The sequence below is a fragment of the Glossina fuscipes genome, unplaced genomic scaffold (assembly GCF_014805625.2).
Source record: "Glossina fuscipes isolate IAEA_lab_2018 unplaced genomic scaffold, Yale_Gfus_2 110, whole genome shotgun sequence".
In the NCBI taxonomy this organism is placed as follows: domain Eukaryota; kingdom Metazoa; phylum Arthropoda; class Insecta; order Diptera; family Glossinidae; genus Glossina; species Glossina fuscipes.
Window position 1 is genome coordinate 239,928 of NW_023998453.1, and position 25,895 is coordinate 265,822.

At 32.6% G+C, this 25,895-nt stretch overlaps 2 protein-coding genes across 9 annotated transcripts in view; both read right to left on the reverse strand.

Annotated features, from left to right (window-relative positions):
- Window positions 1–18,027, reverse strand: part of LOC119638809 (actin-binding LIM protein 3) — a 38,805-nt gene extending 20,778 nt beyond the window's left edge. For 2 of the 7 annotated variants that reach the window (XM_038035828.1, XM_038035835.1), the window contains exon 1: window positions 7,770–7,911. In XM_038035828.1, coding sequence (XP_037891756.1) covers window positions 7,770–7,809 — 40 coding nt within the window. In that variant the 5' untranslated portion in view covers window positions 7,810–7,911. Of the gene's footprint in view, window positions 1–665; window positions 768–7,769; window positions 7,912–17,872 lie in introns of those variants that run through there. The other 5 variants (XM_038035834.1, XM_038035829.1, XM_038035832.1 and 2 more) reach the window with 4 other exon arrangements.
- A 2,312-nt stretch (window positions 18,028–20,339) lies between these two features.
- On the reverse strand, window positions 20,340–25,714 carry LOC119638857 (ubiquitin thioesterase trabid). 2 transcript variants are annotated; one of them, XM_038035933.1, is made up of 10 exons: window positions 25,593–25,714; window positions 23,786–24,273; window positions 23,065–23,707; window positions 22,800–22,995; window positions 22,625–22,732; window positions 21,938–22,556; window positions 21,623–21,867; window positions 21,350–21,561; window positions 21,136–21,284; window positions 20,340–21,054 (listed from the first exon to the last, which is right to left on the reverse strand). In XM_038035933.1, exons 2-10 carry the CDS (start codon window positions 23,911–23,913, stop codon window positions 20,976–20,978), a joined length of 2,379 nt encoding a protein of 792 aa, XP_037891861.1. In that variant the 5' UTR covers window positions 23,914–24,273; window positions 25,593–25,714; the 3' UTR covers window positions 20,340–20,975. The 2 variants fall into 2 exon arrangements, with proteins under 2 accessions (XP_037891861.1, XP_037891862.1); XM_038035934.1 differs by lacking the exon at window positions 25,593–25,714 and adding an exon at window positions 25,141–25,265.
- Between the last annotated feature and the right edge of the window lie 181 nt (window positions 25,715–25,895).

Consider the following 25,895-nt stretch of genomic DNA (forward strand, 5'->3'; position numbering starts at 1 on the left):
CATACATACATACATACATAGGCGACTAAGAAAATATAGAAATTATATTTAAATTTTTAATATTATAGAGTAGCACAGTTATAATGATTTGTAATTCAATTATATATAATCCAAGGTGTTTTGATAACAAATCCGGTCGAAATGTCAGATGCACATACACGTACATAGGCAAACGCAGGCAAGTAAATAGATAGACGACAAGTTACCATATTCTGTTCGAATAGAGCAGGCAGATAATAAAGACAAATAAAACACAAATTAAATGCGCAAACACACAAACACACGTATATATATATATATAAAGTAAAACTTTTCTCCATTTCTACATAAAATTCCACACACGTACAATAATAACACGATGACGTATTGTTATGAAATGAATAAAGATATTATGCAATAACATATTGCACATACATGTAAACGCGTTTTATAAAAATTACAAAAGCATTTACGCTCTTTTTAGAAATGAAAGAAAAAAGAAAAATAAATAAATAACAAAAAAAAAAATAATAATTTTCTATTCAATCATTCATACGAATGCTAAGGCCCTTCATTTCCAATGTTAATGACTTTTTGAACAGTTAGTTTTTTTTTTTTTTTTACAACAATTTATCAAATGTATTGGCTTGTCTGTCTTTCCATTCTACGGTTACTTGCTTACTTACATACAATCACGCATACCATCGTGAATGTTACAAATTTCTATTATCATCCATTTATTCGTCGTATTCGCTTGAAAAAGCTTTCGTCGAACAACAACAACAACAACAGTATATATGCAGGAGACCTGCAAAGGCAACAGAGATTGTTTTATATGTAAGCTTTTTTTTTTTTTTTTTATTTTTCCATTTGCGACCAAACGTCGACAACGATAAACAGCAACAGTTACTGAGCTGTTGTATGCTGTTTGCTCTCGCTAGCTGGCTAACTTATGACGACGATGATGTCACTCACTTGTTTGCATTAAACGAAAAAAAGAAACGCGAAAATTTTGAAATGTACAATGAAATAGAAAAACAACAAAAGTGATAGTCGACTTGAAATGAACTTTTTTTTGTTTCGCACCCACTCACCAAATACACAAAGAAAAGTAACAATTTTTTTGGTTCTGATATTACGCTCGCACGTACGCTTGAACCTAGAAATGTCACATCGAGTTTCTAAACTATTTTCAATTAATTTACTCAGGTCCATCCATTGCTCCCTTATAAGGAGTCCCAATAATTGAAACGAAAAACTGAAATCGAGGAATACTCATAGAATATAAGCTCTTTTGACGAATTGGGAGGATTGTATAATATCCGCCTATTAGAAGTTAAAACGTACAAATGCCGAACAAACATTCCTTAGGATGTACAGAAATTGAATCAATGGCAAATTCTGAAACGGTTTAACTACGTTTGTCCATGCGTCCGTTTTTTATAAGTTTTAAAAATGACGTATGTCAACGAACACACACATATACGTATCACATATAGTAAATGAACATTTTGTGTAAATGTCGAATTCTGGTCTCAGTCGATTTGTCTTTGCTTTTGCAGTTACCCCCCATTTGTTTCAGACAAAAAAATTAAACCTAGAAATACGCGTACCAATCTTTACAGACATGTGTGTGTATGTGTAAGCATTCTTGATCTATGTGAGATTAGTAATCGACTTGACCTTATTTCCCTTTTCGTCAATTTGCTGTTAGATGCGTTAAGTTCGCATAAAGCTGAGGCTGAAGTTTAGAAACGCGCACTAACGAGTCCATAACGTATAAGAATTGTTGATCTATGCGAGTTCGTGGGATCGATTTAATTAAATCCATCAATTGTTTCGCTTATTCGAGGAAATCTGCAGCTCACAAACAAAAAAAAAAAGATCAGAGGCTGAAGTAAACAATTTTCCAATCGATTTGCACATTTTCGCTTGCTCATCTAAGACGGAAACCTAATGTTTGCCTCATAAGCTTCATAGAATATAAACATTATTAAGCAAAATGGAAACTGTGAACCCGGGAGCGACTGACGCTCCAAAATATACAGTGTATACTCCGTAAAGGACAAGTGGCACCAGACCATATTTAATTTCTTTAGTATCTACAAATAAATATATTTTTTGGAATTTTTATATGTATGAGAACAAGGATTGTTAAAACGTCTCCAACATCTCGCAGGAAGCTTCAGCTGCTTTAGAAGATATATATACTCTTGATCGATAGCAAATTCTAAATCAATTTAATTATGTCCGTCTGTCTATGTGTGTACACTGTGTGGCATGCATTCTCTTGATAGTTAGTAGTCGACCTCAAATTTGGCAATAAAAGTTTTGGAAATTCTTACACACAAGCTGGTGTGTTAAATTGGTCGAAAGACGAGTACTAAGTGTAATATAACCTGAGAATACTTTTCTTTTCGAAAGCGAAAAAGACCGGATTTTTGTTTGGTTACTCATGAACTACAGCAAATAGAGCGAGAAAAATTCCAGATATATTCTATGGATGATCATACAGTACATGTACTAAAATCAAAAAATCGAACCGGTCCCACACGATACTATTCATATATAGAATGTTGAAATTCCGTTCCCTTTTTCTTTTAATATAAAGGTGGCGAGTATAAAGTCTTCGGCTACAGTCGAATATAATACTTTTTGCCGCTCCTAAGTCTACTTAAAGCAAAAATAACTAGAGCTACTAGAACTCTTCGACCTGCTGCTTCTTTTTCTAGTCATAGATTTTACTTCATACGGTTTTACGATTCTGCGCTAAACCAAAAGCAGTACTTTAGCTGCCCCAGATCACAAAAATCGGAGATACAATCTAAAGAAAAGCGCTACCGGACTTGAGAGAAAAAAATTTTGTGCGACTTAAGAAGGTGCATCTGTTTACCTTGCTCTATACCATTCATTTCAAAGCTAAGACATCGAATTAATTGAGTTACGTCCCGGTGTCCGTCCACATTCCAGTGCCCGCTTCTCACAGAGATTTTCACAAGTTAATTTCAAAGCTAATTAACTTGCTCTGTGACATCTTAAGACTTCAAGGTGTTTCTGTCATTACGACCTGAAGTTGGTCAGAAATCGTTTGCAAGAATGTTGACTTGAACGTGGGCTTGATGAACACACTGTGGGTCAATTAAAAAGCTTTTTTCTCCTTAGTATTTGAAAACCGCAAAGACTCTGAACAAAAATACTTTTCCGTCAACACCCGTTGCAGCCAAATGTAACCCTGGTACACGTGGTGCAATAGTAAACATATTTATTATCTGAACTTGAATGCAAAAATAAAAAAAATTATAAAGCGAATCCAGAGAAATTGCGTTTAATAATCGCTGCAGTCATCTTGTCGTTCTTGCCTACTACGTAGGTTTGTGAACCTAAATTAGAGACCTTTGAAACAACTTTGAATTAAGGTCGCATACTGGAATTTGAAATTCTCAGCTAATCTTGTCAAAGTTATCGTTCATTTTATTATTAACTAAATAATGAAAATTAATCTTTTTTCTTCTTCTTCTTCTTCTTATAAACCTTATCTTGTAGTGACAGTATATATATATATATGAGGCAAAATATGAGATAAAATATTCACACACGTAACGAAAACTTGGCATTTTGTTGCAAATTATTTGTGGAACTTATAACGAACGGCACATTTATAACGTTAAACGAGTTAAACGAGATTTACGAAGAGATATCTGTTAACCCTTTGAACTCCTATGTCGACATTGGATTATTTAAAACTATTGATTAATTAAGGCGTTATTGATAGGTACAAAAAACATGTTGTAAGTGGTAATGGGTTATGAAAAGTGCTTTTTAAAATAATTTTTCCTTTAGTTTTGAAATCAATGAAAACTTTTTTAAATTGCATATGAAATCAGTTCGCAATTTTTCCGTTCATCAAGTCCTAGCTACAATTGAAACTCGAACTTGCGGAGAAAAATTGCAAAAATTCAAGCAGTTTCTGGCGTAAATATTATTATTATTATTATCATTCACACACACACACCCATTGGAAATTGTCTTATTACATTTTTTAAATAAACATAACTAAAACTTTAACGGTTTTCTGAAAAATTTTTTAAATCTACTGAAATCCTTCCTTTGCGAGAACCTACAGACAGAGATAATTTCTTAAATAATTTGTTGCAAACAAAAGTCATCTGTCTGTTGTGGACTATGTTTTTTACCCATACATACGCACATACATTCAGAAAATCATAAATCGAATATTTATAGTTGAATTTTTGCTGTATTTGATGGGACCAGCCCGTCCGTAGTTACGGAAACCATTTGAAGCAATCACAGATAACCTGTAGAGAAAGCATTTAATGAGTTTCAGGCGAGCATTGAAGGACAAACGATCATAATTCACCGATAGATGCGATCAAGTGATTTTGCAGCTTAACAAAGCCCGCCCCCATGTCGCAAAGCCCATCAAATTACACTCGAAAAATGTTAAAATAGGAAACCCTCGAGAACTCCTTTCATGTTGTTCAAACAGTGCTTCCCTTGACTATCATTTGTGCCAGCAGCATTTTAGTCCTTATGAAGAAGTCAAAACTGGATCGCTTCCACAGATGAGTAGTTTTTTCAATGTGGGATACGGAGGCGGCTCTAAATAGTGAGTGATTAGCGCTGGACAATATTTTCAATAGTAAATGTATAAAGGAAAGTTACCTAAAGTCATCTATACATATGCTCTATATACATATATATATATATATATATATATATATATACATATTTATATATGCGCGTTCGTCATAAATTAACAAGTTTGATTGAATTATTAAAAACAAAAAAAAAAAAAGAAGAGAACAAAAATTTTTTTTTGTTATAAATTTATTTGAGTGCTTCCTCTTTTTCGCCTGTAATAAAAACGCTGAATGGATGAATGAATGAATGAATGAATGAATGAAATAAAATCTTCATTTGTCACAACAAACATAGCATGAGTAATACGATCGTTTGATAAAATGGGTTAAATATGTCATGTGTTCACAGACAATTAAACTAAAACACTATATGTTCGCATGTTATTAAAAATAACAATAAAAGTAAGAAAAAAGAAAGAAAGCAAAAAAAAAGCTCTTTTCTCATACATGACCTGATTACCTCTTGTCCGAATCTAGCGTTTTTCTCGCATATTCCTTTTAATGCGCGCGTGAGAATTTTAAAACTAGATAAAGATCTGACGGATAAAAAGATGGGTGTGGTTATGTTGACTTTAATTTGAACTCATTTAATCATACATGTCCACTTGTCCGCCTAAAGCTGGATAAAAAGTTGACACGAAACGTTGAGACTTGACTTTGACCCAAGCTATTCTCTAAACCTTATAAAAACCAATTTTGTTTTTGGATTTGAAGCGAATTATTTTTTGAAATCCTTCTTCAATCCTGACGTCATCTGTTTTTTAGTCATAAACACTCCATCATTCGTAGAGGCAGGCGAGTGCAATGCGCACCTAACAAAACAGATGATTTACTTGCTTAACGCATTACCTACCGTGTGGACATGTTTGTGCATTTCGCTAAATCTGACGCAAAGCTGCGGGCATAGATTTTTGTGTCTCGTCGATAACCGTTAATTTTGCATTTTGTTTGCTATAAAATCGTATTCTCTTGTTTCACCTAAAATGTTAGATCGGTTCTGAAGGATGGGATTGATGAGAAAAAGTTCTCTTACTGCTTACCTTTGCATTGAAATGTCTTTCTTCACTTTTCAGATAATGAAAATCTGAATCAAATCGCTTGGTAAAAATTCAAAACATTATCAAAACTACTTCAGTAAAAAATTTACTGGAGGTCTGCACTTCTGCCGTTCAAAACTTTTTGTTAGATGGGGCAACAATTCAATGCTGTGGTCAACTAAAATTCAAAATACATATTCCCATGAAATAATATAAGAAAACCAAAAACATCCAAGTGCAAAACTTGTAAGATACGGCTACATATGGGAGAATGCTCTCAAATGTGTAGAACACCGTGTACTCTAATTATCCAATTCATTATAAGTATTTCGAATTTCACGCGGTATCAGAGGAACTTTTCTTTTAAACATTAGCGGTAGATAATGTGTTAAAAATTTCTTTTGATCGTTTTGCGCAAAATAGTAAGTCGCCAATTACTCACCCTCCGACGGACGCGGGGTATATTAATTTTATCAAAACGCTTTCAATGCCCAGAAGGAAGCTTCAGACGCCTCAGAAAATATATACCTTGTTGATCAGCAGCAAATTCTGAAACGATTTAAGCATGTCCGTCTGTCCAATATCTGTCTATCAAATTGAATAGACTTCATGGGAAGTTCTGCCACGAAGATTGGTATTAAGAATAGGTCAAATTGGCCGAAGAGTCCGGCTACAGTAGTAAGCGATTTGAGAACGCCTCCGTTTCTCAAAAGGAACAAAGAAAACTGCTTTTCTGATCATTATTCATAAACTAACGCAGATAAATGTACCAAAATTTCAACACATATTCTATGGGCAATGCTGTAGTATCATACAAAAATGGAAAAAATTAACCACGCCCACTCAATATTATAGAGTACTAAAATTTAATTTTTTTTTAATATCTTTATAAAGCTTCAAAAACCTTTAAAAGAAAAGCATATAAATTTTTGGTCAGTTGCAAATTTGGAATGCACCTAAGCATATCCATCCGTCCGCCTGCCCAGGTTTCTAATGTCTGCAATAAGCACTCTCCCGTTAGCAAAAATGAAGACAGCGCGTACAAATTTCAAAAAAATTTGGAAGTAATTTAAACTTTTCAAATGACACGCCTACAACTCTTGCACCCAGATGCGATGAAAACTTTTATTTTTAAAATAGAAAACAAACTAGCCACGCCCGCTCCATATTATAGAGTACGAAATTTTAGTTCGTTTAGTTTTTTGTCTTTCTTAGGATAACGTTGAGAAGTATAAAAGATTCGGTCATGACCGAATCTAATTTTCTCACTTCTTTTCTATATTGAATAATAGTTGGAAATGATGAAAAGATCAACGAATAGATGGATAGTTGACGACATTTCACTTTCTGTTACCTTATCTTCTCTTACCTTAATATGGATTCATAGGAATTGAAATATCAGTGTTCGAAAGAAATTAATTCAATTATATGTAAAAAAAAAAAAAAAAAAAAAAAATAAAAATAAAAATTTATTTATAGAAATTTTCACAATACATATCCTACTTAAGGTTAAAGTGCGAAATTACTTTCGAAAAATAGAATACATATTAAATAATATAACGACCGTTCAAGTTAATGCAACTAATTATACAAAGTCTATAACTTTTCGCATATGTACGTACGTACGTATGCAACTCGACCGAAACCTATAAAAGGAGAAGAAATAATTGATTTTTCAAGTCATACATTGCACTACATTCATGCTTGTGTAGAGAAGATTGAATTTCCTAAAGATATTTTGAAACCTTATCTCCAAGTTAACACATATCCGACAATACAATAAATTGATTGAATTCCATTAAATAGAAACCTTATGGCAAAAGAAAAAAAAAACATCTTTTGTTTTAATATTTTTTTTTTTGTTTTTTTGTTTTTTGGCTTTTAACAACATTTGGCATAACACACTTATTTATAATTTTATTTAATTAATGTTTTCATTAATATATTTAAATATGTATATGCATACACATATATATATATACACATACACACATATATTGCACCCTTTCCATATATTCGCTAACATTACCGTAATGTAGTATAATTTGCATAAATTAAATAAATTTTTAAATTTTTCATTCAATCGTCTTACGTTTTATGTTAAAAAAGTTGAAAAATCGAGTTTTTTTCATTATTTTTCTTTTTTGAAAAATTGAAATTTACGCGAATTTAAACTCAAATCGATTTTAGATGTAATTTTTTTATTTTTAGCTTTATTAGGAGAATAAATACATATATATATATATATATATGTTTAACTTTAAAAAAAATAAATAAAAAAACCAAAATAAAAAAGAATTTTTCAACTAAATTTCAAAAGGTGAATCAACACAATAAAGAAAAAATCATCAGAATACTTTAAGAATCAAAATCGGACTGCCCGAAATACATATAAATGCCATGCATAAGATTTCTCAACCAATTCTCAGCGATGGGAATGGGAATATATATATATATATATATATATGTATACATATATATAGGAGCAAATATAAATAATGACATACAGACGCATACGTAGACTTTAACCAGTGGACAGACTAAATTTAAATTGAAAATATTTAGAAATAAACAAAAGCTGCACATGAAATGAAATGGAAGCAAAAAACAAACAAGAAGAAAAAAAGAAAAAAAAAACAGAAAAACAAATAAGAAAAACACCCAAAAAAATAAAGAAAAGAAACAACAAATAATAAATAGTAAAGAGAGAAAAGAAAAAGTTAGCAGCACAGTTAATGGGGATGGACAAACGCAATCGTGCTTTAAAAATAGATATCAATTAAACAGCAACGGCAGGCAGGCAGGCAAGTCAAGTACAGCTGACCTATATTCCCCCTCTTGCGTATCAGGCATTCGATCCTTCTTCACTATAGCATTTGCATTCCAAAACAGTAACATTAAATACTATAATATACATATAAATATATATATATATATATATATATATGCATATATATACTGCATAGTTGCAGTCACACAATTGTGTATAGATGTGTAACGACGGATGTAAGCATGCATCTAGAGTATGGCGTAAACTCTCTGTGGCAAAGTTATGCGAGCAAAATGCATCGTTTTATTACACACGCAAAGTACGTGAGAATGATACTTGAGCACGCTAACGAAAGGGCAGTATAAAAGGCCTCTACATATAGATCGAAAAAAAGAAGAAAAAAAGAACGACGTCTCAGGTCGAATCCTTGATGCCTACCCATTGGTATCAAATCAATACAAATCAATAAAATTGCAAACCTATTTGCACGTGAGTCAATTTGATAAATCGGGAACGTTTTACACTCGTCTTTTAGTTTAGCTTTAGAAAATCTCCCGACAATATCAGTCATACAGATTGTCGATCGCTATATTTCTATCTATGTAGTGCGCACGTCCTTCTATTTATTAGTTGCACAATTTATATATGATTTTATATATGATATCGGCTGTGAACTACAATTGTTAGATATTTTGCCTCTTTTTGATATATTTTGCTTATGGGTACATCAAGTCCAAGTCCAATCCAAGCTTCTGCGGCTGTCAATTACAAGTTCATATGCCATTCTTTCAATTTTCCATCCATCCATTAGCTAGCTGTCCAACAACGTGGACGCTACGAAAGTAATTACGTGCCGATCAGGTCCATTTTCAAGCTTCAAGGTCATCTGTAATCCCAGTTTTTGTGAACACAAACAGTGTGACGGCGGGACGGACGAACACGATTTAGTCGTCTCGTATTCTTATCTACCTTAATGGAATGACAAACTTAGCATACTCTCATCCCTCGATGGTGGATATAAAATGTGAACAATTGTGTCAATTAATCGTACGGAACGATTTTCATGTATGTAATGAGCCTGTGAAATACTTTCAAATCTATAATTACAATAAACTACACAATAAACCATGTCTGCTTTCGCCAACCAAGCTTTAAATGGATCTACTTCTAAGTATTTATATCCGGAATATGGCCGATGTCAGCAACTGATTGTAGGTAAATGCGGTCCCTTATCCAATGTAGGTGGCGTTGCGCTAATCAATTTCTTCTCCAGCTCTCTATCGCAATTTTTGCGCTAGAGAGAATCAGGCAGTATCCTATGTCCATCAGTCACTGCTTCAAGAGATCTTTGAATCTTTGAGAACGAAGGAGAAGAACGACGACAAAGCGCACAACAAATTTGATATACTTGCATCTTACAATAATGGAATTTTAAAAATCGTATTCACCTTCTTCTCAAACCAATATAAAGAAAGAAATTTGTAAAGTGCTTTGCTAATTGCAGGCGTATCAGTTCGTCAAGTAAGAGCTTTCGATTGGTCCCAGAAAATTTTTATCAAATGATTTTAGATAATAAATAATTGCTACAAGCTTTTCTCTCTTTCGTGGATGAATTTTACTGACAGCTTTCATATTTGATATACTTGCATCAGACGCATATCATATATATACATCTATATATATATATATATACCCAGTTTCTACATCAATTTTTTCGACCTTAAGAAGTCTTGCAATAAGAAAATAACAATAAATGGACGGATGTTTAACTATATTTACCTAAGCCCTTACCAGAATTAAAAATATTGCTATTGGTCTCTGAAACATGCTCCAAGCTATTACAGGCGGATAAGCGAACCTTTTCTCAGTATTAGACAGAAAACGTTTTGTTTTTACAGCCAGATTTGACTTTGTTTAAAAATAAATGAAAAAAAAAAAAGACAAAAACAAAGTAAGACTAATTATTATAGCAAAGAGCAAATGCTAATCTATCTGAATCAAGGGCGTATTTCATGTAAAGAAAACTAATACCCACGGATGGCAACAAGCAATAGACATTAAAGCTTAAATTTTCTAAACAATCATTTCAGGCGGTCGGGTGTGCAAGATTCGATTTGAAGTGTACATTGTTTTCTTTTTTGATCTCATCACTCGACGGCATGGTATGTAGATATAAAATGAAGTAGTATCAGCTTAAAAAATAAGTTGAATGATCTGTGAAAATTTTTTATAAAATGATTAACATTGAAGGTCTTTGAAAGGATTTATAAAAAATATTATTTCACATCTCTCTTCGAGTGCACACCATTCTTATGATGTATGTATGTGTAAAACGTTTGGAAACTTAGGGAACTATTTTTGTTGCCATACCCTACGCCAGCTGTGGTAAAAGGGTATATTAACTTTGTGCGGATGTTTACAACATTCAAAAGGGTTATAGTGGATTCACTTTTTATTGTGCTGATCGATTCAGGGTCACCTTCTGAATCGAGCATAGCTTGTCCGTCCGTCTGTCGGACAGGTCCAGGCATGCAAACACACACACGCACACACACACGCACAGAGAGAGAGAGAGAGAGAAAAAAAAAAGAGAACGAGAGAGAGAAAGAGAGAGAGCGGATGGTGAGCCGGGAAGAGGGGGATGGGGAGAGAAATCGTTTCGGACTCAAAACTCTTCCAATAAATAACTAGGATGTAGGGCATTTAATAGCGAGCCGTAATTCACTACAATGTTTTGACCTTTTTTTTCTAATGCTTTCTAGAACGTTATAATTGAAAGGTGTCAGGGCTTATATAACTTACTTAAGAGCACCACGCATGTGCGATTTTCTCTTTTCCTTTTTTTTTTTTGGTTTGTCTGCTGTCTGTTCATGCAATGCTTAAATTGACTAAGATTGATATATTAAAAGCATATTTTGCATATAATATAATCATTGATGGGGGCTACAGGTGGGCTTTCAAAACCATACATAAGAACACCTGCTGTAGGCAAAGCTATAATTTTCAATCCATATTGACAAGGCATTGACCTGCAACCTAACGCACACATTTACGAAAATCGTTTGAAGCTGTAATGAGCAAAGGGCTTAAGAATCATCTCCAATAAAGCTCAACTGACGAACGACCATAACTTGCAATAAGGATAAGGGATTAGTTACATACTTTATACGAAGGACAAAAATCAAGTTGAAAAGTGTACGATATACGCCAGTAAGAGACAAAATGATTGATATTTAGTTCAGTTTACTAATTCATTTTTCAATTAATACTGACGTGCCAATAAGGCTTTAAAGTCTCTTGCGGCACAGTTATGATCAACGGCAATATATAGATATAGATAAATAGAGAATATGGCATTTAAAAATGATTCCAAAGCATCACCGAAGTCACCTACGCTTAACAAAATATTTTATATTTACATAAATATATATTGGTTAGTCTTTCTAAGTAGATATCCAAAGCGTTTGCGATGCCGGAATAGAGACAAAAGCGTTTCTAACAGAGAAAAGTATGCGATTATTCAGCGAAATTTAATATAATTTTATTTAAAACAAAATATATATATACATATATGTAAGTCCTTCAAGAAATATAAAACCTTGACCTAACCTTAGCTTAGTTTTATTGTATAGATATATAACATCATCAAGTTTAAAATAGACATTTATGTATGTTTATGCTTTCACTAAGATATTGACCTAAAAGTCCACGAGTTTGTTGGAAAAAGATATTTTCTTTATATCGTATCTTTATGTTATCTGGAGATTATGTTCTTGGACGTATGTATATAAATTAATTGAGAATGAAACTTTTAAGTAATTATTCTAATTATTATTATTAGGGTGAAAACCAGTAGATAAAACCCGATCTAATTTCAAAAATACAACGTAAAAGGAAATTCAACATCGTAGACAAAGCTCATAGAGACGGAGTTCGATGTAAAAGCTACTCATGCATGAAATCAGTTACAAATTTTTCGTGGTTGAAACTTACACGCTGCGGTGCATGTAATTAATAGAAAATTCATTTATATATATATATATATATACATCACGTGATACATGTTCTCCTAGCGAAATCATGTTAACAAAGAAAAGGAAACAATCAGAGTAAACATTTTTTGCACTTAAGCGAATACTCGCATCGTTTCGAATTCATAAGAAATATCTAAAAGGATAAAAAAGAGAATAATAGAGAAGAGAGAAATGAAGCGAAAGAGAACGAAATGTTATAGAGAGGCAAAAAGAGAGAGTACGCCTTTCGCTTTCATTATATGATGATTTAAGGTCAGATTAGCCAACAACGTATCGACCCGTACGTAATATAACGTACGTGCGTACCGTTGTATTTAGCGTTTAATGTATATATCATACCAATGTTCTTTTTCTAAATCCATACGCATTTGTTGCAGTAAGTATTAGCATTTTGTTGACATACTTTTACCGAGTAGAATTATACTTCAGGCGACTTACTACTACTACTACTACTACTACTACTACTACTACTATTAAACTATTGCTACTGTTTTCAGATTTGCGAAACTTTTGTTATACATAGCAAAGCTCGTCAGAGACCGATTAGCATGAATAAATATCGTTACATCGAATTATCTGTTGAATTCCGATTTGTTACGTAATAATTGCGTGTAAAAGAATTATACTTTCAAATTTCTTCTTTAATAACTTAAAACTGAATCAATAAAGTATTCTAAATAAATCACAAGATTTCCTTTATAAAATCCCGTTTGTTCTCTTAATCAGTGGCGAATATTTACTTTTTCTCAGACGTTAAACTTTATTTAAAATTTTTCCTTTTGAAAGAATGCGAGAGAAATCGAATAAATTTTATACCAATAAACACTGACCGAGGGACCGAAGGGACCGAGAGAGTAATCGGATCCGAACTATTTTCAATAGCGTTCGTTTTTGGGTCAAAAGACATTAATGTAGTAAATTTCACGAAAATTGCGACCTATAGGTTGAACAAAGGAAAACAAGACAGAGAGATGGATAGATAAATTTAAATCGATTCAGAACTGATTCGGAAAATTTGGATCTAAATCGAACCGAAATTTTTTACTAGCTTTCAAATCCACAAGATAGGAAACAAAAGTAAAATATTAATAAATTTATTTGAATTCAGAGCTACAATCGACATCTCGATACAATCAATTATATGTATTTTTTTTTTTTTATTTTATGATGATATGTGCTATCTATGCCTTCATCAAACGAGCCTTCGTTGTAACCATGACCAAAGTAAGTAAACTCTATCACTTTTAAAACTTAAACTCTCTTTAGTTTCATGAATAATCTAACTATAAAGGAATTTTGAATAGTAAATAAAAAAAGCCTCTAATAAAGTTAATTTCTTTCAGACTGCAAAACGCCAATAGTAAGCAAAGTTCTTAACATATTACATTTACCTAAATGTTAAAGAACTTCTCTCTCTCTCTCTCTCTCTCTCTCTCTATCTATCTTTCTTCTTAACCTTATTTATCTTAAGCAACACTCGACATTAATATATTTCATATTAACATATATGATTACAGAAATTTAATATCGATTTCTTGTTGTGAGACGGTTGGATTTGTCAACTGTTTTGCTTCATCAATATATGTTTATCAAGACACAAAACAGTTTTTTTTTCGAAAGCTAAGAAGAGAGATATTTTGATTCAAAATGTAATGTGAATCGGAAAATTCGATAACCAATTTTCATATAAATCATTCATTGGAAACGTTTTAAAAGTATGCATCAGAGTCTTTATTAAGTAAATATCGTCTCAATAAACTAAAGATTTAAAGTCGATGTAATCCATTCCAAGTAAATATCGTCTTCTTCTATAAATGAAAAAAAAACTAAGGGTGTGAAGGTAAATTCAAATAAAAGTAGCAACAACACCTACCTAGTAACTTAACAGAGTTCTTTAAACGCCCTAACAGAACTCTGTTAAGTAATTAGGATTATTATAGTCTCGAAGAGCTGAATTGAATTTGTTTAGCTTGTCTGAAAGGTATTTTTATATAGATTTATTAGATGTCCATAAAAATATTTTGCATTTTCAAATTTGAACGGCGGAAGCTTACAAGTCTGACTATATCTTAATCCTAGTGACTTAACGAATCTCTGTTACGACGTTTACAATGCTCTGTTGAGGTAATTGGTACATGTCTTTGCTTAGGTAAATTCGAATTTCTTTTCCCTCCCTTGAAAAAATTATAGGCCATTGTGCATGGGACATTGATTTTCAATTGAGTAGGAAAGAGTGGATGTGATTCGCTGACAAAACAACTCAAAATAGATGAAAAAAAACTATAAGGTTCAACTTACCACTTAAGTAAGTAAGGCTTTATATAGTTTATTTTTTATTTGATGGCTAAAAATCATGTCACCGATAGACAAAATATATAATATAATATAAAACCAGGTATTAACCTGGAAAGAGCAATAAAAAACGGTCCGAATTGATTGAGTCACACCTTCAAGGAATATTTCATAAATCTAAAGCATTCATTCGCGTTTTTGCGGATATCAAAAATTCACCCTAAAGCACATAGAAACGAAAAATCAGAAAAATTGTCTTAACTTCATTTCTTGTTTCTTTTAACATTAGAAGCATTTGTGCTTACTCCAGCGATGTGCTACTAATCGTCAGTTCAAATTTGTCGCGCGTATTAGTAAATCGATTAAGAAGGCCAACAGAATGGGTAACAAGCACATCCGCAACAGATAAAAAAGATTACAACCTTTGCAGCCTCTCTAACTAACAAAGCTCCATTTGTTTGCTATTATTGAATGACATTAAATTAATTATGTTGAAAATTTTGTAAAAAAGTTACTCGCATTGTAAATAAATAATTTTTGATTGAATGACACTATGTGCGCATTCTTCATAATTTTCATTTCATTTTTCATTCAATTCATTTTGTAATTTGCGGTACCTTAGTCTAAGATTCGCTCACAGTCACAACTTTTAATCAGCTCGTAACTGATTGACTTAATGATGTGAAAATAGTATAAAAATTCACATCAATAGTTACATTTTTTTATGTTCAATAAGTAAGGGGAATTTTTATTTAACAAGAGTTCAAATATCAATATAAACTAGCTTTCCTCATTGCACTAGATTTATATAATCATTAACAACTGACGGGAATGAAACCTTAGTTATTAAACTTAGTATAAGAACTAAAAAATTGAATTTAGTGAATGTCAACGTTTCGCTGAACTTTTTTTGAATCGCAAATCAAAATGTGTATCCCATTAGCAAAAAAGGCCCACAATGGTCAGATACATCGTCTTTAAGTGTAAAAAATCGTTCCAACTTAGACTTACACGCTCATCCGTTCATATCTCAGATGGTTTTTTCAAAGCAAATACAAAATTAATAAAAATGAATAGAGAGAACTAAGACCAAGTCTCATATGATTGTTTGCCCATGAATTAATTTTGAGAATGGGCGTGACTTATATATACAATGACTGACATTCGGTAAAATACAGAAAAACATTTAAAAAGGGCATCTTTTAAGATATTGTCCTACTACATAGGAGGTACTGAAGCAATATCTGAATTGCGTAAAATCAAATGTTGGCACACCTTGACGCCTAGAACAGTAGTGACGCGATAATCTATAATGAAATTATTTTCTAATTGGTTTAGGAAACAAATGCAAACTCTTTACTTGCATTAAATATTTGTACATTCCTTACTTTAACTAAAGCTTTACATCAACAGTTTAATCAATGAAGAAGTCCTCCTTCAATCCAGAACAGTTATGGCGTCTCCTGATAATCAGTTAAAGTTAAATTGTGTGCCTAGTAATGCTTGAATAACAAGGCTTTCCATGTGCGATCATTATATAGGCGAATTCTGAATGCGATAGTATTTCGATCATCACCATACACTTGCCTCATTACTAATGAGAATCGTCCTAAATCTAATCTAATTTTCTTTTTGTTCATACTCACATCTAAGCTGTGGGATGGGAAATAAGTAACACACAAATTAATGATGTCGGTTTGGGTCTCTTTTTTGTACCTATTAGTGGCTTTGATGATGATGTTGGCGATGACGCTGATGTTGATGAAACGTAAAGATGACTTGTTCATAAGAAAACCCCTTGAAAAGACAATTAAGTATTGAATAAAATATTTCATTCATGTGGAATATACACTACTTGGTCATGTAGTTACATACGCACATTCACACACACACACACAGACACACAAGTTAGCTCTCAACAATGATTGCAATGACAGGCAGAATACCGCGTATCGTGTATGAATACATCTAGAATAGTAAACAGTTGCTCGATTAGTTCCATAGACGTTATTGTACCGTTTTTATTTTTTATATTGTTTGATTTTGTACACTTGTCCACTTTTGCATATATGCACTCAATTCAATCAACAAACAGCCATCGAACCAATATGGAGAACAATGCATAGCGGAAAAAGGAACAAGTGAGGGAGGAAAAAAATTGCTTTATTTGTCTGAATTTAACTTGCACATGCATATATTTATTGTTGTAGTTCTTCAATTATGGTATATAATCAAAACGAGTATGTACATAGCTGTTATTTTTTAATGATTATAAGTAAGGAGGAACGACTCAACATATAAACGACACTTTTACCAACTATTGTGCTCACTAACCGCAATTAATTTCGGAAAAAGAATACCAGCAACAAAGGGAATACAAAAAATAAAGAAAAAAAAAAAAAGATACTCAAGAAACAATACAAAACAAAGAGTATTCTTATTTGGCATACTATGCACTTACGCAAAACGCAAACGTGTTAAATGGATAAATGAATGAAAGACCCCCAACGGTACATAACAGTTAACTTCATCGTTTCTTAGTGATTACTCCGTATTTGTTGTACATGATAATATTGACATATTAGCTAAGAATGATATCATACCGCGTAATGAAGACTCTGTAATGCAAAAATATTACGCTTAAGAAACTCCTTTAACAAGAAATAGAGATGCAAAAAAAGAGCGTATCAGAGGGAGAGAGAGAGCATAATTAGATACAAAAGTAAATTCGCTCACGTTTCACATATCAGTCAAAATTAGGGAGTGCAAGTAAATCTATAAAACCCTACCTATGTCCACATATCTTTACGAACATATGCAGATGCGTGTTTATAGGCGCAGCGCAACATATGTTGTTTTTTTTTTTTTTTGGGGGGGTTTTCTAAAAAAAAAGCTACTCAAAGATTTTTGTTTACTTAAAAGAAGACATAAATTGAACATGTATTCACACTTCGTTTGTTCATTAATCAATAATTCGCTGATGGACTTTAAAGTTTGTCACCCCAAAGCAAAATCACCACCTCCACCACTATCGAATCAATGTCTTATCCATCCCGTTTGAGCTAAGCATTGTTATTGCTACTTTGCTACAAAACTTACCCATTACACTCTTCTGTATTAATGCTTTTAGTGAGACCCTCTCTCAATCTCTCGAATAAAACGCTCTGCTACTCGATGTCTTTTTTCCCTTAATGTCCGTATTTTTTTCACTCGCACTATTTTTTTTCTTTTTTTTTTTTGGCTATATTAAGCACCTATTAACTTTTTTCTTGCAAAAAACACAATTTTCATTTACATATATTTTTTAACGGCTGTGTTTAGTTTATGTTAAAATAAATGCATTATTATTTTTTGCTCTTTCAATTGAATTTCTTATTATATTTAAAATAAAAAAATTAATTTTTATAGCTTCTTTTAATGAGAAAATCTGAGCAGAAAATTATATTAACACTAAATGCTTTTTCTTACGCGTCCGCGAAATCCTCAACACAACTGACGGCAAAAACAAAAATTTCTTGCACAACCAATGAGAAAGTCACGCTGACAAGAAATAGAGAAGAGAGTAAGGCGACGAAGAGAATACCGTTTTTATGTAAGTACACTGCCAGATCTACGAAAATATTAAAAGCTACAAATCATCCGTTACAGTAAAAGTTATATTTTCCTGGGAAGCAAAAAAAAAAAAAGAAGAAAATAACTATATTTATCTTTAGCGCAGGAAATTTATTAAATTTTTTAAAAGCTTACATCGCTTGATTTTCTATATCATTTGAAAATTACTATTAAAATCTTAATTATTTTTTTTGGAAAACCAAATAGCCGTCTATTAGCTGTTTTCTACTTAAGATCGCGTAATTTGCTTTTTGTACCCATATGCAGGGTACGGACAAAGGTAGACAAAATAGGCATTGTACGTAAAATATAGTAGTAATCACGTATCTGAAAGTTGGCTTTCGCTGCTTTTCCCAAATAATACAACAGCAGAAACTACAGTTTTCATATGTGATCATCCACCTTTTGAAAAATCGTCTCAAAGTGCTGCCAAAAGTCATAAAGCGTTTTTTTTTTTTGTATGGCATTGCAATTGTAAGTGAGAAACGCTTTGCAAATCAAATATAATTGATTATTTACAGATTTGTTCAAATGTAACATTTTCATGTAATGTAAAAACTTTACATTCCATTTTTCAAATGTAAGATACATTTTAGTAAGCATAAATAATGGAAATATTTCTGTTGAATTATAGCTAATAAAAAAGGAGCAAATAAATATGCAAGTGAAATAAATTGAGATAATTATTTATCATTTTCAAAGTTTAAAAATTTTCTTCTTTTTTTAGGTAAACTGTGCCTTTGAACTTTTTTGTTGTGGAACTGTTGTAACTATAAATAAATCCTAAAAGAGGCGCACAATGCATTTAAACACATCAATAACAGGTTTTCTTAGAGATTCCGATATTGAGAGACAAGAAAACATCGTAGGTATTTTGCATCAAGGAATGTACTTGATAAAAGAGCGTCGTTGCTGCTTAGAAATATCTCCGAATATTTAAAATTATCCGAGTTTAAAATTATTCGAAAACCATTCAAAGCAAACCCTGAGCGGGTTTCTGAACTGTTGAAGAATCGGCAGACCACCGCAAGATATTCGTATCGTTGCCATTACAAAGTAAGTCAGATTTTTTGAATTGACTTTTTTCATAAACTTTAACAATTTCGTTACTTCTTCAACAATAATACGAAGAGGACACATAGTGATAGTAGCTTTGCCGCTGTTAACGAAGATATCTTTACTGTGCAAAACTTAATGTTGAATTTATAATCGTAAACAACTGTCATCTTCTCTTTTCATTCTTGCCCGATTAAGCTTAAAATCAAACAAAAAAAAACCCGCCGACTCTTTTGATACATTAGTCGAGGCGATCTATATATTATACTTTGCAAGCTTTGCTTGCGGTCAGTTTAATTGCTTTTGCGCGGTTTCATTTTCATTTCCGTTTATGTTGGATGTTGGATCGTGAAGCTTGCGAATATCAGCGAACATAACTTCGTTTGTTCAAGTTCCACTTTATTTATGCAATTTTTAATTTTATTATGTAATAATTAAGTATATTAATTAATTACAAATAATTCAATTCTTTAAATAACATTACCAACAAAATATTTAATATCATTTATTTAATTTTTTCTCAATATGATTAATATAATAAATTTATTTCATTTTTTTTTAGACAGAAAAAGTATGTTAAAACAACACTATAAATAAATTTTCATCTTAAATATTCTTTTTTGTTTTATTCTCTTTCTTAACTTTTTTTCTTTTTAACTATTTTGAATTACAAATACTTTCCTTTTATTTAAACGTGGGCACTGGGGAGAAAATAAAGGAGACTATATATAAAAAAGATTTAGTTCGTAGTGGTGGTGGTGGTGGTGGTTTATACGGACGATATATATATATCATACATATATATATATATATGCGGGCGTTGTTGGGGGTGGAGTGAAGAATAGCATTGTAATGTTATTTGATTGCTGTGTGCTGACTACTTTTTTTTTCGTTTTCATTTAAACCCATTCATTAATCCCTTGTTTAATTTACAATAAAAAAAATTTTTTTTTTTTTTTGATTGTTCAAACATACACGCACATAACACACGTTTAAAAGAACCAGGCTGAGTAGAACATGCTTTCTCGCATCGAATTGGACATTGCTTAAGCCCGCTTTCCATTAGCCAAACGCTTAATTTGATTTTCCGTTTTGTATTTGTATATACAAGTACACCCATATGTGTATGTATATACATAAGTGCATATGTGTATATATACGTATATCGATAATTTTCTGTGTGAATCCTGTTTTGTTTTTTTTGTTCTTTTTAATTATTCAAAATTTTAACTAATAAAAATTACTTATAAGAATTTTGTGTTGTAATATTTTACATCCTTCCGGGAAAAATTACTTTTTTTTGTTGGTTTTAAAATGTTTCGCTTTTTTGTTTTGTAGTTGTTGCTTTTTTAGGTAACTATATCAATTTCACTACTAAAAATCTATTAATTTTATCTTGGTTTTTTCTTTTTTATGTAACAAACATACGAATTATTATTTAGGTGTTGTTTAAGCAAATAATAGCAGTAGTAGCTGTTTTTGTAGAATGTTTTGTTATTTTGTAAACACGGCTGCATAAACACATATTATATCATTACTCTTCATCGGAATCACCGTCACTAGAGTAACCAGTTTGTTGAGGTCGTCTAACAAATGGAGCCGTGATTACTTGTCTGTAAGATAATATTATACCATTTTTTTCCCCGCTCTGCCCTTAATTTTAAATGAATTAACTATAAAGGAAAATGACTTACGCTATACTTCGATAGTGATTTAACCATTCTTCGAGCATTTGAGCTACTAATAAAGGACGTTTACGTAATTTTTGTTGCGCTACCAGCAAGCCACCCTCGGTAACACAAACATCCAGCCATTGTCTCATTATGGCTTCTTCCCGACCCATCTTTTCAAACCATAATAGAAGCTTAACTTAAGAATTTTGCTTTTTAATTTTACTTTTTCACTTACCTCGGCTTGTGTTAAAAAATGTATAGGCAAAAGTTTAGACTCACAATCCATTAAGGGCAAGTAAGTGACATCTTCTGGTTCGTCCCGCCGTAAATCGATCCTCGCATATGGTTCCATAGGTACCAAAGCGCTAAAATGACCACGGGTATAACCCAAAGCTATGGGGGATTTTATGCAAAAATTTTGATCCCAAAATAAAGGTAAATAAAGTCCTGCGAATAGTACAGAGCATTAATAAAAGTTTGATAAATTATAATATCTGTTTGAAAAGACCTTCGAATCTAGCATAACCAATGTCTTCGCCACGAAAGCTTTTTACATATTTAACTCCGTAAACTATTATAGGACGTCGCAGGATATGAGCCAGAGCAAATATATGCAATTGTTCCAACGATGCACCCGGCTGGCTAGCTAAAGTAAGCAAAGTATTCCAGTCCTCTTGCCATTGAGCTTCTTCTAAGGTAAAATGTAGCATTGAGGCTTGCAACATTTCATACTCCTTCCAACGCGTATAAAACCTTTCAAAAAATCAACACATTTTCGCTTAGTAACGCTTAGTCTTTACACAATTTACAAATAAATTCTTACATAGGTGCACATTGATGTAAGCTATCGGCCAAGGCTCTCCGCAATGTATTATCCCGATCAAATACGCCCCAAGTGGCCTGCATGGCTGAATCAAGAAGGCAATCTCCAGCACTGCGATTCCACAGCACCAACAAACGTGAACCCAATCGAGCTGTAATTTCCATTGACCAATTTAAAGCTGGTGGAGGATTTTCCAACTGTTTTTGAGCATCTCGATCAAGCAATTCATCGTAAAGTTGTTCTTGTATAGGCAAAGGTAACTCTTCAATTTCTGCAGGCAAGGAAAATGTGGCATGCTCTTGCACATAATGGCAATTAAATACCGATTTTCGTACACGTAACATATTGGAGAAATGTCGCCGTATATCGGTAGCCAAATCAGGTGCCACAAATGACGGCACTCGTTTAATGCCCGGGCCCGAACCGGATATTTGTGCTAATAACATTGGCAACATTTCTTCCCGATGAAAGCGTATCGCCAGATGTATAAGTGTGTGACCCACATCGAAAGCTGAATTACGATTGAGCGCCGCTATTTCCGTGCTAGTCAATGAACGTGCCGGATTACCACCGCAGGATAAATAAGCCTCAACAGCACTATAATTATTTTCCACCACACCTAAAGCGTATATAAACAAAAGAATTTGTTCGATTTTTTTTTTATGTGCAAATATTTTAAAAACTTACCCAAGCAGGCGTTAAGCCACTGCCAATCAACTTGGCGGCGTATTTGTCGTTGACGACGTTCTTGGCGCTCTTGCACCGTATCACAGTTGTTAATAGTATCTGAAGAACCTTTAAAAGGAAAAAACAATTGAATAAACATTCATAAGTTCTTAATAAAACAATATATATCGTTTACCCAATTGATAAATATTTTGTTGCTTATTAAAGGAATTATTCGAAGAGACGGTATCATTCATTTTATCACTGCCGCTATTGTTTTGCTGGTTGTTGCTGCCACTGGCATTGTTCTCAGTGCTAGTAATGTTGCTATCACGTGGACTGCCACACATGGAGCATTTGAGACTTTTCGGAAAATTTTCGTAAGTACAAGTCTGAAATAAGAGACGACAAAAAAAACCAAAATGCTTTTGAAAAATCATACAATTTTAAAGGTTTCTTACATTACAGGGCCACTTGGCTATGTAGCTATGTTGCTGTACGTTTGCGGGAACGGAGGGAGAGGAGTGAAGCTGCTGAGATTGCGAACTATTGGCGAGATTATTGAGATGGGTAGTTGAAGAGCCTATAGGGCTTAAACGCTGCGCAGCAGCGCCCGCAGCACTAGCCGCGCTATTGCTAGCATTCATTTCTGCATCTATTTTTGACGCAATATGCATACGGCTTAATCTTTCTTGTAGTTGATTATTACCCGGTTCTATCTGTCCAACTCCGTCAATTTGTGATTTCGACTCTTTTAAATGATGATTTGTGAAACGTTTATGAGATGCTGAAGGTTTTTGCTCCAATTCATTAGGTGGAGTGTGAGTTTTTAATATCACCGATGCAGCACCTATATCTTGGGAGGGTATCGTTTCCAAAACAGCTCCTTTCTTAGTATAACATTGGACACAACGTAAACTTCGAGGCCAATTTAAATAAGTACACATTTTACAAGCCCACTTGTTATCGCTAGTAGAGGCTCCAGCTAAATTTTGCGAATCGTGACGAGAGCAGGCATTAAAACTTGAGGGTTCAGAATCAACAGCAGCCACAGCACCACGGGCATCACCATCGGCGTCGCAAGAATTTTGTGGAGGACTTAAACTAATTAATTAAAGGCCGCAGAAAAAGAGATTTTGTTAATTTTTTTCTTCCTTCAAATCGAAAACCAAGTTAACTTACCGAAAAATATCCTCATTTAATAAAGGTTTGGCTCCCTTGCACATTGTACATTTGATGGAAGAAGGAAAATTCTCGTAAGTGCAATAATCGCAAGTCCATTTCTGTACTTTTGAACTGGGATCGCACATGTTTTACTTAAACGAAAAACACGTATCCTCTTTATTCCCCGGCTAAAAGGAGAAAAGAGTCACGACAACAGTAACAAAAGCAGCAGCAACGGCTCCCAAGCTGTGGCTGTGCCTGCTGTTTAGTGATCCACTTTACTAAAGGTACAATAATATTAATAACGCGTCTTCTGGCCAATTAAAGACCGAAGAATATATAAAAAATAAAGAAAAACAAAAATCCACAATTCTTTATAAAAGACGTTGCTTTCTCTTTGATTTCACCGTTTTATGCTCTCGATTAGTATTTTATTATTACTTGTTGATGTTAATGAAATCCTTGCACGTATTAGTGATGACGTCGATAATTGGATAATTAGGATACTAAAATAAAGAATAAACAATTTTAATTAAGATAAAAAAAAACAATTTGAACAAATTATTGGTGAAGATAATGAAAAAAGTTCTTACTATTCTACAATTACTTTTCATTAACTAAACTTGCTTAAATTGATGGGATCGAAATTGGAATTAGGAGTAGTAGGCATCATATAACGACTCATATTTCGATTGCTTGCCCTATTTAAATAAAAATCTACTTAGTGAAATGGAATCTACGTAAGAAAAAATTGTGAAAATGATCCTTCTCTGATAATAAAAAACTTTTAGGACTATCTTGGCGTATTGAAATTCGTTTTCCATAACTTGGGGAGTATTTGGGTCTCTTAGAGTATCATAGAATAATATTATCTTCTTTATAAAAAAAAGTCTTCAGTTATTGTTCTTAATGATAGTTATGTTGCCTCTCATTTTTTGGGAAGAAGGAAACCATCGAGACTTTCAAAACGTTCTAGCAACGCCAATAAATCCTAATCTACAAAGGTAATAATTAAGTTTTTATATTGCTGAAACCGTAATATAAATTTAGTATAATTTCGAATACATTGTAATTTATAAATATTGGCCTTTCTCGTCAACATTTGAAAATCCCATCGCTTGTATTTCTTGTTTGTATTGGTAATAATAAACGTCATTGATGGCCTTTAAAACAAAGCAACCAAGCAAAAGATAGACATACTTCAGGGTCTTTGTTTTTTTTCGAGCCAGTGTTTATTTTTCATTAGCTTCCTGGTCATCAATAACAAATGGCCCTCTTTAACCGTTGTGTTATTAGCGTCAAGCGTTTATATTTTTGTTTGCAAAACATATATATAAGAGTTTTTTATTTTTCCATGCGATTGATTGACTTACGAGAAGTATGGAAATATATACCACAAAACACACTATCAGCTAAATCAACAGTGGCATGCATTCACACAAAAATTAATAATAATCGCAAAAGGGTCAGGAGGTGCAGGAGACTGCTCTGTTCTGTTTAACGTAAAATATTCAATTGCGACCCTCTCGTCTCTATCAATCTATTTTGCGCCTTAATCAGCTTCATTTTAGTAGCGACAATTTTATGTTTTAGCCATTTTTCTTTTGCTTCTCTGTTCCGTTTTTCTTTTTGCACCTCGCAATACAACACACACTAAATAATTAACTTTCACTTTATGTATTGTGAATATATTCACTCATCTGCATTTTTTTCACATTTTTTCTTTCTGCTCTTTTTTTTTAGTGCCACTACAAAATAATTTGTGTATTTATTTTTCTCTACAATAAAAAATTATAGAATGAATTTTTCATTATAATTTATTTACCCTTCTTGTTGTTATTCTTATGAAAAATTCCAATACAACATGATTTTTGTGTTGAGTTTCTTTGCTGCCGTGTAATTATTAAATTTAATAAAACTGTTTTCTTTGTTGTGATTGCGTTAATTTGTAATTTTTAAAAAACGAAAAAGAAAAAAATTTTTATAACACTAATTTTTAACCAAATATTCTGCCTCTTTTCTTATCTTTCTTTCTTTTGCTTTATTGCTCTTCATCCGAACCGCCAAAGGTTGCCATATTTACGGATAGGCATAGCGTAGCACAGCACGGTATAGGGAAAATGTATAG